We start from the raw sequence: 14,547 nt of genomic DNA on the forward strand, positions 1-14,547 counted from the left end.
TTTAGATCTAACAGGTGTGGAGAAACGATGCCAACAGATAATTGTTGCAGTGATTACACTGCACTCTATTGTCTCTCTATATATATATTTATATTATTAGTTGTCTGAAAACACGCAGGGAGCGTAAAGGTTTAATCTATGCTTAGATCAGCCCTGCATTGCCCTGCAACTACCTTGATAGCTTTTCATAGAGGCAGGCACAATAGAGGATATGTTTCGGGGTCAGAAGATTCACGACAGATTGAAGTTACTGTTCTATATTCACTCCAGCAAAAAACAGGACTGCAGGACATATTGCAGGTGTCAGCTTGGCTCAGGTGGTAGCATTCTCACCTCTGGGTCAAATTGCAAACAGGTTCAGTAGTTCAATACTACAATTTTTTTACTTCAAGTTGAATGTGAGTAGCTTTATACTTTAGCCGTAAAGTCACAGTAACCACGCAAAAGAAAATCACAGTAATGTCATGGGAATTAATTTCTGAGAACATAATAGAAAGTAAGGTAGAAAGATTGATGAAGGATTTTACCCAATATCTGAATCTATTTGTTCTGACGGAAGGTCACTGATCTGAAACGTTAACCAATTTTCCTCTCTCCATGCACACTGCCTGACCTGCTGCGTGTTCCCAGCAACTTCTGTGTTTAGATCTGAATCTATCTGTCGCTTTCAGATGCTGAGCAACTTGATGTGGGGTTAATAACATCCCTGTTTATATTTGAAGACAGCAGTTTGGCCCTTGCATGCTTACCTTGTACGGCTAAGCCAGCTAGCCTGATGCTTTGCTCTAACATACAAGGGAGCCGTCGATCCAGCACATCTTTCTTTACCTGAAGGTAATACTGATACCTGGAACAAAGAGAAATAGACAGACAGTCATGAAGCAACAGTGTATTATTTCAACCTGCAGTAGAAATATTCTTTGAAATACAGGGGTGAAAAATTCCAACAGGTCAAGATACAATCATTCCTGGTGATAATCAATACATTATCAAAATCAACACATTATCAAAAAAATCTTCAGTTGTTGACTGGTTTCGAATGCGAACACCAATAATCAGCACTATAATGGAATGCTCTGCCAGGAGCCGAAAAATGACCTTTTGCTTTTACTGTGGCCTCAACTATTTGAGATAAGAATCCCCAAATTAGCTTTCAGAAGGAAACTAGACAAATACTTAACATGGAGTCAACTACAAAATTTGGGGAATGGGCAGGTAAATGGGACTGAAAGGATTGCTCTTAAAAGAGTCAGCAGAGAAGCACGATGGGCCGAATGGGTTTCTTCTGTACTGTAAATTTCTACGGTTCCAACCCACATAGTTCAATCCCTCCTTGGGTAACCGCTCACAATTGGACTGTCAATGGAATTGCTACAATTATCTTCAGCATCGCTAAAGTAAACTAGAGAGTTAAATTAGTTAGGATTTCCACTCCTCCCTCCAATGACGGTGTCTGGAAACTGGTGAGTGTAAATTGTGTGCATGTTCTTGATATTGGATGAAGACATGATCCGGCTTGGCAATTAAATCCCACTGTAATCAAACAGGCCGATGGAAATCACCATCTAAGATCATGCCAAAAGAATAGTCACTCAGGCGAGTAGCAGAGAGTGGATGGTGCCCACTGGACCACACCCCAACACCAGTCAGTTTTCAGGAATTAAAAAAAGGAGAAACACTGAGAGGGAAAAAGAGACAGTTGTGCTCTGGTATTTCATTATGTCTCTGTATTGTAACCTAAGGGCAATGAATGGACAACAAATGCAAAATGCGAAAGGCTGAAAAGAAATAAGAGCAAGCCGTCTATATTTACTAGAGCCTACAATTACTGGAATACATACTTCAGTTTCTGACTCTGGAAGGCAGAGAAGAGAAGATTTGCTTGCTCAATCAGTCTCTATAATATTCCTCCGGGCACTTGGAAGTGGGTAGTTCCATTTGAGTTTTTTTAAACCAATGCAATGAAATTGGGTTGGGGAGGAGATGCTGCAGAACTAGACACAGAAGATATTGTCTTCAGGTTTGAGATAGTCAATTCCATGACAGTCATCTTCACTCCTGGTATTTTAGACAGTAATGTTTAATCATTTGTCATTTATTTTTTTAACTGCTGGCAATTTGTCAAGCCATATAAAACAAATATGTCTAAGTCAGTCACTTGTGGAATTTAAGCTACTGTTCGCTCTGAATAATCTTGGCCCAAGTTATCCCAGAAGCTTGGGGAATATACAAGGCTATGCATGGACACTACTTTAAAGCCATTTCCTAGAACTAACTTTAGCATTTGTATCTAAACAACATTCTTTTAGAATTCTGCTAATGGTGTCATGGGACTGAACTCCACGTTTGGTGGGGGAGAGAGAGAGACTGGAATAAGTCCCTGCCATATAAATCGTTTTCCAAAAAGTTTAGTTCAAGACTTCGCAAGAACAATATATTATCTATCGCTAACATGCTCCACTAGACCTAATGCAGACGGAAATTTTATGTAAAACAAGAGGTGGAGAAATCAATGGCGCAGGCCTGCGTGTCAAGTAACTAGCAATAGGCATTCATTTCAGTCTTTTTTTTAAAAAAAACTTTACGGTGAAGATAAAATCTGCTCTGCAAATTTAAATCTGTTTGCCATCTGCATCACTCTTGCCAATTATAAACCACAGTTGGCAGCTCTACATCATGATCTTGAAGCCAACTCGAAGTATCAGAATACAAAGATACAATACTTTTCTGCTTGAGTTTGATTCATCAAGAGTTTAATTAATCCTTCAAGCAGACACATGCACGTATGCACATCACCACGTAGCTACATTGCAAATCGTATTGAGAGAAGCCTTGTGCGTGTTATCCCTCCTGGTTTATGGAGCTCAGTACAGCCGCTCACTAATTTGTTGCAAATTTGTTCCTTGAAAACTGGCAGCGTTGGTCACACTGATAAAAGCTGTAGCTCGTTAATGTGCCAACACCCACACAGGCAAATCTATGGGGCACAGGCTCCCACTCCCCAAGGTTGGACATCTTATCTTTACATGTTGCTCTGTACCCAATGATCTTTCACCCATGTAGCTTTTGCACCTTAAGGTGTCAGCCTGGCTCAACTGGTACCACTCTCGCCTTCCAGTCAGAAGGTTGTAGGTTCCAGCCCCACGTTGAGATTTTGAACTCACATAACATAAGCAGTGCCCTTTGCTGCAATGCTGCAATTGCCATATTAAACCAAGGTCCCGACAGCCCATTCAGGAGGACGTTGAAAATCCAATGTCACTGTTCAAAAAGAGAAGGGAGTTTCTCCCAGTGACCTGACCAAAAATAGCCTGGACAAAATTGGTCATTCACTTCATGGCTTATGGTGTGGATATTGCTGTGTACAAATGGGCAGTCACAACTGCCTTCAGATACGGTCACTACAGTTTGCAGTGAATTCTGTGAAGCGCTTTGAGATTTCCTCCTGACACCTTGCTGAATACGAGGATTATTATTGCTCAAATATGAACTTGAGTGACATTACACTGCAATAAATGTGTATTCTCAACCTCCTGGGAGGGGTTTGTGAATATTATTTCAGATCCACATACAAAACAATAAAAAGCTAACAGAAGGGAAATAGGGAGAGGGTAAAGACTTAGTAAAGAATTTATCCCATTCACCTGACTCTTTAGGAGAGGGGAGGCATTTCATAAACAACCAGACACTAAGAGGAAAGTACAGAGATTATTCTTCAAACCATCAATCCTTCAAATGCAACACATCACTGTATGGTTTATTCACAAGTAAGACAAACAGTTTGCATGGGGATTATATTGTAAATAAAACCTAATACACAGTATTTCTGCTATGAAATGTTGCTACTCGTCTTTAAAAGCGAGCATAGAGTTACGTCAGTCAGCACAACCTTTGCCTCCATCTTTACAGCAGACATTAAAATAGTTGGAAAGTATTGTTGAAAGTGATTTTGTGCATTCACAATATATTGTACGCAATGTGTTTAAAGCATACACAAAACACACCCCAAACACTGTCATTCTCTTTGAGCTGCTCATCAGAGCCCTGGGATAGTGTTTACATACATGAAATAGTAAGGTTGTGATAACATGCCTAAACAAAGCTGCAATTACAAGGCTCTCATCATCCCTCACCTCACATGGCAAACAGATGGGGCAGTCTATAGCTGGGAGGCATCGCCACTCTCACACTGCATAGCTACATGCTTTGATTTTCATTAGTCTGCAGGTACCAGCTCTTTAATGTTATTGCTTTAAATTCCCCCCACCCGCTTTTTAAACTGACTTAGCACAACTTTAAAACAATCCAAAAATCTAAGACATATTTTAAATGCATTTCATTTTACTCATTAATGTTGTTAATCCAGTGAAAATGAAACCCGGACTTCAGAAGGTGTAGGAAAACCCTTTTAAGAACTTTTTTAAAATATATATATATATACCAACGTTGCAGGAAAGATTTTTAAAAAAAAATATTGAGTCTCTTTCCTTGCTGGACTGTTCTCCTGCCCCTCCTAATACTTATCCCATTTTGGAGAGAATCATTGGCAGAGGCCTGGAAGCAGATCGACTAACAGTACTGAACTTTCCAAAAACAATAATAAATTGGTCATTTTCAATCTACGACTGTTTGTGGGACATTACTGTGCGCAATTGACTGCCGCGTTCGCCCACAAATATACAGTCAATTCACTTTACAGTGTGTTCTGTGAAGCGCTTTGGGACGTCCTCCCGACGTGAAAAGCGCTATATCAAATGCGAGGATTATTATTATTATTATTATTTCGCTGAGTGTTTTAGCATCAGCATCAGGATATAGATTCAGGTTTCCTCACTAGTTTCCTGGCTGGAGCAAGAACTTTCATACACACCATCCAGATGGTTCTCTTCCAGTCAGGATCGCCAACATGGCAGATCTCCACTGAAATCTTTCTGACCTGCACTCCTCTCTGAGAGGAGAAGTCCAACTATCTCTTCGAACCCGTCTGTCAGAGGAAAGCTCTTTCCCGTCGGTCTTCTGCTTTGATATTAAAACTTGAAACTTCCTCCCCCCCTATTTTCCTTTGCATAAAATATTACAATTAGTATTATTATCTTGACTCACTTTGTCCCTTGCATGAGTTTTATAACATGACTGTTGCTATAAAGCAAGCCACAAAACTGGCTTGAAATAAAATAAATAATTCTGTAGATAACAACACACAATAAATAACAGGTACTGAATGCAAGGTTACAATTCAGTCAGAGTTCCACAGGGATTCATAAAACTACTTAAACCTTGGTCTTGTGGTTCAAGTTGTAACCAAGACTACTTAATCAAATGATGGCCCTGTTATTCATTGCACAACTGTGGCAACATACAATAATAACAAGAATCCTTGAGTTTGATACACCGCCTTATCACGTCTTCGAGACGTCTCAAAGCACTTCACAGAATATACTGTAAAGTGAATTGACTGTATATTTGTGGGTGAAACCCAACAGCCAATTGTGCACAGCAGCGTCCCACAAACAGCCGTGGACTGAATGTGACCAATTTATTATTAATAATTTTTTTGAACGAATTATTACCCCTGAAAATGCGATCTGCCAATCGACTAACAAACGAGTTCATACTTACTGCTCGGTAAACAGAGGTGTGTGGAGTAAGGAAACTTGCCCAACGTTTCACCCAGCCCAGGAATCAAACCCAGGTCTCTCGCTTGCGAGGTAAGTGCTCTAACCACTGAGCCTCAGAACATATGAAAGTATAAGATCAGGACACAGATAATTGTCTGTATCGTTTACTATCCCATATTAAATTTGACACTGCATAACTTCAAGTAGAGTTACATTCAAGCTGATCTCCGGCAATCTATTCTGCAAACTGAAATTATGAAAATTCCCGCTATATTCACGAAAGGAGAAACATTTGAAAACAAAAGCACTAGTCTAGAATTCTCAGCCAGTATTTTATTTTGCGACCTCATGTGAAACGTTTCGGGCCTTTTCTGGACCAAGAAACCAATTGAAAATCAAAACTTCGACTGCAATAAACTTGCCAGTTTGTTTCAATGGGCGGGGTGGGGCAGAGGGGTGCTGAAGTCACATTGTGCCTCTCTCCCTGTACCATTTCTGTAGCCGGTGTCTGTTCTTGCAGCAGAATGTTCAAACCTTGGACTTTCACGATATGAAAGTCAAACTTACACGATGTGCTGCACGTGCTCAGAGAGAAATCATGTGGCTTTTCATTTCCGTTAGAAGTTGATCCAAAATGGATTCTAATTTCCCTCTTTCCTCCCTCACCCCAGCCCATTTTCCCTTCTTTTTTGACAGCAAATATAGATTGTCCCTGCAGAAAAATCTCCGGGTTTGAGGATTGAAACCGACTCTTGTGCTCCTTGCAGAATTGCCTATTGCAAACCTTAAAGAAGATTTACTGATGTTTATCAAACCAGGTTCAACACGAGGTAAGCAACTGCTGAATCCTCTCAGGAGCTTAGCAGCATGTTGGCACCGCTCTTCAATTCATTCCCAAAAATGTGCTGAAGTAACGTACCATGGTTCCGACGGCTTCTCAATTTCTACTCACAGATGTTCATCCTACAGGAAACCTGTGAGCTTATTTTGCAGACCGAATGGGGAAAGGAGGACTCGGAATGTTTCACCACTTGGGATCCAACAACATTTTCGTGCATTTCTCATTCGGGAGGAATCGGCTCAATGTGCCTGCCTGTCTTCGCTTGATTCAGAATTTTAAATGGGAAAGTATTTCAATCTCCTCATCAAGAGAGAGGGAGAGAGAGTCGAAAAACACACAAAGTGGCCCATTCTTTGAAAGCAATCTCTGACCATGTGTCTGCACACCTGTCTCTCCCTACTCCACTGCAAGCTAACACATGCGTCAGACCCGTGCTGAGGCCTGTCGAGGGATGGTTCCTGTGAAACACAACATTCCTTCCACAAAGGCAGCCCAAGAGATTCTATCTTTCATTTGCCCATCAGTCAGTTCAAATAAATGAAGCTCTTGTACTCAAAATGAGGAACATCTGCTGCCTCCTCGCTTGGGCTCTTACTGAGCGATAGGGGAAAAAAACTTGACATATAAGACACAGACTTATTCAATCGAAAGCAGTGCCTTACATTCCCTTTCCTTAAATCACTCGAGTTGTAACGCGGCACCTTATTGTGGGGTTTAGAATACTAGTGGCAGCATGTTCGATGGGATAAGTTCACCGCAAGCCTTAACTTGATTTATTCATGAGATATACTTTCTATCAGTCAATCCCATTTGAGAAGCAGTTTCAAAAAAATAGCTACATGTAGTCCTGTAGCTCAGTGGTTAGAGCACTCGCTTCGCAAGAGAGAGGATTCCCATCAGGGCGAAACATTGGGAAAGTTTCTTTACTCCATACGCCTCTGTTTACCTAGCAGTAAGTAGGAACCCGGTTGTTAGTTGATTGGCGGATAGCTTTTCAGGTGTTAATAATTCCTTAAAAAAAATCAGTCACTTCAATCCACGACTGTTTGTGGGGAGTCTGATGTCGCAATTGGCTGCCGCGTTTTGCCCACAAAATATTCAATCAATTTACTTTACAGTATGGAGTCCTGTAGCTCAGTGGTTAGAGCACTCGCTTTGCAAGTGAGAGACCTGAGTTCAATTCCAGGCAGAGGGCGAAACCTCGGGCGAGTTTCCTTACTCCACACAGAGCCTAATAATAATCCCTCCAAAAAAACAAAACAATTATAAATTGGTCATTTTCAATCTACGACTGTTTGTGGGACATTGCTGTGCGCAATTGGCTGCCGCGTTCGCCCACAAATATACAGTCAATTCACTTTACAGTGGGTTCTGTGAAGCGCTTTGGGACGTCCTCCCGACGTGAAAAGCGCTATATCAAATGCAAGGATAATAAAAAAAGTATCTGTGAACCACTTTGAGATTTCTCGAAGACGTGATAAGGCGTAGAACCAGAGGATACGGTCTGCGATTGAAGGGGGCTAAATTCAGAACAAATCTACGGAAAGAATACTTCAGTGAGCAAGTGTTAAAATTATGGAACGGGCTCCCTAGAGAGCCAGTGGAAGCAGAAAACATAATTTGTTTCAAGAGAAAATTAGATCAATTTCTGCTAGAAAATAATATCTCAGGATACAGTTTATAGTTTGGGACATATGTTAAGCGACTGCCAGGATGGTGGAAGGTGAACTAGATGGACCTTGGCCTTCTTTTGCCTAGCAAATTCTTATGTTCTTAGATGCTCTTCAATTTGTACTCCACTTTTAAAGACCACTGTAAGACTTACCTCCTTAACCATGCTTTTGGTCATCTTCTCCCTCGTATGGGGTTTCCCGCCCCAAATCTCAGATGGCCAGCCATCTGTGTAAAATGTTTTAAGAAGTTTTCCCAACAATGAAACTATACAGATGCAAAATGTATTATTTAAGTACAGCTCCCTTTAGGACTTGGTAGCTAACTTAGCCCATTTTGCAAAATGCATTGTTCTCTATATTTGGCATTATAACTCATCCAATTTCCAGGTTATTCCGCACAACAGAGACTAGACTGGTTCAAAAATTGTCAAAAATCCAACCTTCAGTTTTTTGTAAAACCCATCTGAATTCCAGTTGTTGGTGTGGAACAGTCCACTTAAGCTTCTTGGTAGCTCTGCTTCTGACTTGCGTCAGTCAGAATCTCATTCATTTTAGGATTCACTTGGTGGGCACTTAGTTAAACTCCTAAGTGGATGTTAATAATCACAACAGGGAGTTTCACCTGACAAATCCTCCAGATAATCTAGTCATGTACTTTGTGGGATGCTGCTGCGTGCATATTGGTTGTCACTACAATTGATAGCAATTACCTGTGAAGCATTTTGAGATGTTTTGACAATATCAGACACTATATAAAAGGGAAGGGATTATTATTTAATATTATTTTCTTTCCTCTACACCCAGTTTGCCAGATTGAAAAGTCAAACTCCATGATTTTTAGAAGGAAATCATTCAACCTATACTTAGTACACACTGCCAAACTGTAGAACTCACAATACAGATAATTATGAACGTACGTACATTCTATGTGCAATACCTTGGAGCATCATGGCTCTGTGAATTTATTTATGATCGTCTATAATTATCCAAAAGCAACCAGAATTAACCTTGTGGGTTAGTTTACAGTACAGGTCAGGTTTAAATAGACCAGAGTTCCCAAGATCCTTATGATCTTAGCCGTACGATCATGGTCTTAAAATTTACGATCCATGCAAAGTTTTTGGTAAAACACATAAATTCAACCTCAGTGTGGAAGGTGATTTTCATCAGTTTCTTTTTTTAAACCTACGATTATAACAAATTCGGATCTTTAAAATCTTCCCAACTCCTTATTCAATGAGATTTGAACTTTCTATCTAAACATTAGTTCAAATGAACTTTGGGAGGCTGGTGATACTATAACCATACCATCCTATTCAGCAAATCGTGCTATGGAATGAAACAGCTATGCTGTCAGCAAGTAAAAGGGGGAATTGAACGCCTTGTGAACTGTTGCACAAGGCTTGGCAAATGTAAAGATCAATCACATGCTCACTCTAACAAGTTCAGAACACAGCTGTTCAACCAAGACCGCAAAAGACTGCAATACATCTCTTTCGCTTCTGTGCATCAGTCACCATCAGTGACAACAACCATGAGGAACAACACTGAAATATCAGTGATGGCTGCCAGTTACATCCTATTCCTCATGGGTATCGCCAAACCTCTTGAAGTTACAAAACAAAAAAAATTTGATCGTCTACAAGGTACACAGTCACTTGCAATGTTGTTTCACCATTAAAGGTACTAGGGGTGGCCAAAAAGGTTGTGAAGCTGCCTACCCTTTTGTCTAAACAAAAATTAAGACTTATTAGATAGACACTGTAGTGGTATCATGCCTTTTTGGCCATCCTGTTTATCAAATGCAAGGATTGTTGTTATTTCAAAAGAGGTATTTCAAAAACAAGAGTTGAGACAGATTCTCGGAGACTTTGTAAAGTGAAATAACTATAATAAACAAATACTCAAACTTCAGCTCATAGATTTTCAATAGAGCATGAGGGTCCACTCGTTCCGATATACTACAACAACAACATACATTTATATAGCAGCCATCACACAGGGTAACGTTCCAGAGCGTTTGGTAGATATAAATAATACAACCTTGTACTTAGCACTTTTAATGTAGTCACTGGGTTCAAAGCAGTATCTGGCATGGTATGTCTACACTCCATTTGCTTTTTAAAAAAAAGGCTGCTACGTTTCGCCCCCAAATATACAGTCAATTCACTTTACAGAATATTCTGTGAAGCGCTTTGAGACATCTCGAAGACCTGATAAGGCGCTATATCAAATGCAAGGATTATTGTTATTATTATTTTTAGTCCCCCGGCACCATCACACTGCCCACATGCACACACACAATTGATCAGAGGGTATTTCAAACATATTGGACTTTATTTTAGAACCTCACTTTACACGAGGCTCTTACCATTAAAGTATTAACCAGTACTATTGTTTCAGTAGTATACATCAGCAGTTTTATGAAGTAAATAGACTTTGTCAAAGTAAGATTATACTTACATTTTCGGTACATTATTACAATTTTGATGAGATTTTGTCTGTTTTTACAAAAAAGAATATTTCAGCCCAAATTCTTAGTAAAGGTAAAAGTAGAAAGTTGCCAACAATAACCAATCACCACCACCCTCACCAGTCCCAACAACATGCATTTATTGTGCACCCTTCATGCAGGATAGCATCTCGGAGTGCTGAAGGCATAATGTGACTTGTGAGCTTGGCGGGTCAGACTTGTGAGAACTTGGCTGAGGCAATCCCCAGACAAAGCTAAATTCTGGCGCGGTGTATGTGGGTTTCCCTGCTGGAGAAACTGACTGTGCAAATCCCTGTTTGGCCAGCGCCTTGGGAGGTCCTCCTGACATGAAAGGCGCTATACAAATGTAATTTGTTGTTGTTGTTGGAGACACACATTACATGTCGAGATACTTTTATTCCCTTGCAATATGCTATTTATGTTGCCTGATTTTTTTCCACCTCCGCTTCCTCCAAGGACTTTCTTCAATTCCAACATCTCAAAACATTGGCGCTGCCAATTGTAATCCTAAAATAAAAGAGCTTTGAAATAACTTCAGTGCAACATAGAAAAGTATCAGTCTGCCAAACCAGTATTTATTCAAGGAGTAAACTATCATGTCAGTCCAATGAATTTGTGCAGACACGGTGGGCCAAATGGCCTTCTTCTGTGCTGTAAATTATTAATTATATTTAGATGAGAAGGAATAGGTTTCGAGTACTGCCCTAAAACTTCACAATCGGCTTTGCAAGTGTACAAGAGATTCCCCTAAGTCACTGACCAAACGATGCCTGGAAATAGGTGAAAGCTTCTGTGAGATTTGAACCCCTTCGTTGGATTAAGTACAAGTGAAGGAAAAAAATATCAGTGTTGTTAAATCCTATGAACTATCCACCTTTTAACATGGTCAATGTTGCAAAGTTCCTTTAATCTCATTTTTTGAGCCCAGAATGGGTTGACCATGGAATTCCACTCATCAGCATTGCATGCCTGAAAGTTTAAATCTTACAAGGTTTCAATTCTGTTACAGGGGTTGAGAGAGAGAGAAAATTGATAGCATTCTCTCTGGAGCATGTCTGAGCACCTGCGGCCTTTAATGTTAATCAATAACATCACCCACACAGATGAGAAAAGTGCTCCAAGACAAAGAAAGGAAAGGTTGTGTTTGATCACTTTGGCAGTGGTTTATCTTGTAGCTAAATAAAGCTAAAGACTTTTTACAACTGACATCTCCAGCTGCCAATTTTACACGTCTTGCACATTACATCTGATAATTCACCTTTGGTGACTTGGACGTAACACTATACGTACTAAAAAAAACTATAGAATTTATCATTCTATATATTTATCATAATATATTTTATACTACTAAGTATGAGGAGCAAGTCTACTAAATGTAGAAGAAAGTATGCATCACCAAAGAGCTTCTCCCAGGCTCCTGGGCAACAATTATCACCTAAAATTGGCAATTCACTGCATGTCTGTTTGTAGGCCACCGCTGTGTACAAATTGGCAGCTGTGTTCACCTACAAATACACTTCTATAGTAAAATCCTGTGAAGCGCTTTGAGAAGTCTCGACAGCATAACGTGCTATATCAAAGACTGTTATTACTATAATAATGCACAATTAAAAATTAGGGAAGTATTATTATTAAATTTATATAAAACCTTGGTTGGACCGCATTTGGAGTACTGTGTGCAGTTCTGGTAGCTACGTTGCAAGAAGATTATTATAAATATTGGATTTACAAGGATGTTACCATGGATGAATGGATACAACTATTGACAAAGATTGGACAGATTGGAGCTTTTCTCTCTAGAGATGAGATGATTGAGAAGGGACCTAATAGAGATGATTATAAAAGGATTCAATCAGATGGACATTGATAGGCTACTTGCTCTTGTTGATCCATAATGGGAAGGCATAAGTATAAGATAGCTTGGAGCAGTTCAACATGGAAGTTTAGAACAAACCTTTTTATGGATAGGATAATGAAAGTGTGACACTCAATGCTGGAAGCTGTGGTTAAAGAAAGGAGTGGGTGCATGAGTGAGGATTAGGAGAGATGGAAGTTTGTGTGGAGTATAAACACTGGCACAGACTATTGGGCCAAATGGCCTATTTTCACGCCACATCATTCTATAATGTGATTCTACAATGCCCTCAATTTTTTCATATTCTACAGTTGAAGGAATAGGAAAAATAACTGGAAAAAAAAACTTGTTCTGCCAAACCTAAAATAACTTTCAAAAGGACACTTTTCTTTCTTGTATGTAACCCACGGACAGACGTGTTTTCATCTACATTTGGTTCCAAGTGATGAACAACCCAAGCAATTTACCCAGATACATAGCTTGAACATAAAATTGTGCCCTACATTTGAAATAAATGGGTTTTAACTTTTTTTGTTCATGTATTTCACATCCCATTTTCTGCAAACTACAAGCAAGCATACATTTAAAGTGCCCCAGGCAGCAATGGTGCAAATGTGATACAAAGATATTTCTGTATATTAAATAGCTGTTCTGCTTCACTGAATAGTTTGTATTCTGCTCAGAATCAGAAATTAAAGCACAGGAAGTCACAACTAAGCAGCTTCAATCGTATTATACACATACAGACACCCCACCCGATGCCTTGGAAAACCGTGAATGGTGCAGTTAATTTGCTGCTGGTGCTCATTTGCTCTACAGTTCATGCTCCTCCAAGTACTATATCGAGTAATAGGATTACCGGTTGCCCTGAATCACACCAAGATCCTCACTAAACTGTCCTATAGCACAGATGGCAAAGTCCAGATTACACCTACCCATTGTTCTAATAATAATTGTTCTAAAGTAATAATAGCAATTTTTACATTTGACATGACATCTTTCACATCAATAGGATGTCTGAAAGCGCTCTACATGTTATACTGTAGAGAGCAATGCCTGTGTTTTGAAAGCGAATACATCAGCCAATTTGTGCACAGCAATAACCTACAAATAGCCATGATGAAGTGAATGACCAATTTTATTCAAGGGGTGTGGGGGGGGGGAGGGTTTGTTGGCCAGGGCACCAGAAGAAACTCCATTCTCTTTTTGAATATTGCCAAGGGATCTTTTAACGTTCACCTGAACGGGTAGACAGGACCTCGGATACATCTATTGTATCATCCGAAGGACGACACCTCTGGCAATGCAGCACCAACCCCCAGGATTACACTGGAGTGTCAGCCTATACAGTGTTCAAAGGAAAATGCACTTGCTTCCCATAGGAAATCTAAATTACTCAGCACACAGCAGAAACGCTGCCAAAGCAATTAAGTGCTGACCCTACACATTTTCTAAGAAAAGGTATATGTTTATGTGCAACAAGGTCAACAAAACAAAGCAAAAATGAGGTTTCACTTCAAGTTGTATTTTCAGTTTTTAATGAAAATTGTGTAAGGAAGGATTTGATGGTGGGGTTTGATCTGCGGAAGACAAAATGAATGCTTTAACTGAAAAGAACAGACAACATTGGGGCAGCAACACCTCACGGCTCAAGAATTTCACATCCTGTCACGGTGAAATCAATGCCAAATTCTTCCAAAATTTTCAACCACATAAGGACCGCTTCACAAATGCTCCTTTTAAACTCCTGCACAACACTCGCGATTGTGTTGATACTCAACGGCAGCTTTTAAAGTTTACAGTCTGGCAGCAGGGGGAATTCCTGAGATGCTTGGCTGTGTTTAACTGGAGCACTCCTTATTTTTCATCCTCTGCGATCAGGATAGGGCCTTGCATATGAAGGCTTAATGGAGGAAATAAGGGAACACAGCGCACAGCTTGGGAGTAGTGTAATTCAGTTCCTTAGATTGTTAAGCAGCATCATTCTGTCAACAATTATTTAATGCCTTTGTCTAAATTTTGTTGAACATAACCGTTTCTCTAAAAAAAATTATCCAGTATTCATG

At 39.8% G+C, this 14,547-nt stretch overlaps 1 protein-coding gene across 1 annotated transcript in view; it reads right to left on the reverse strand.

The window, feature by feature from the left end:
• LOC103186166 (protein tyrosine phosphatase non-receptor type 14) overlaps positions 1-14,547 on the reverse strand; it is a 117,149-nt gene that overhangs the window by 40,366 nt on the left and 62,236 nt on the right. The window contains exon 4 of the mRNA XM_007905028.2: positions 750-847. Within this exon, the coding sequence (XP_007903219.1) occupies positions 750-847 (98 nt within the window). The remainder of the gene's footprint in view (positions 1-749; positions 848-14,547) is intronic.

This window comes from Callorhinchus milii, unplaced genomic scaffold (genome assembly GCF_018977255.1).
Source record: "Callorhinchus milii isolate IMCB2004 unplaced genomic scaffold, IMCB_Cmil_1.0 Scaffold3, whole genome shotgun sequence".
NCBI lineage: Eukaryota > Metazoa > Chordata > Chondrichthyes > Chimaeriformes > Callorhinchidae > Callorhinchus > Callorhinchus milii.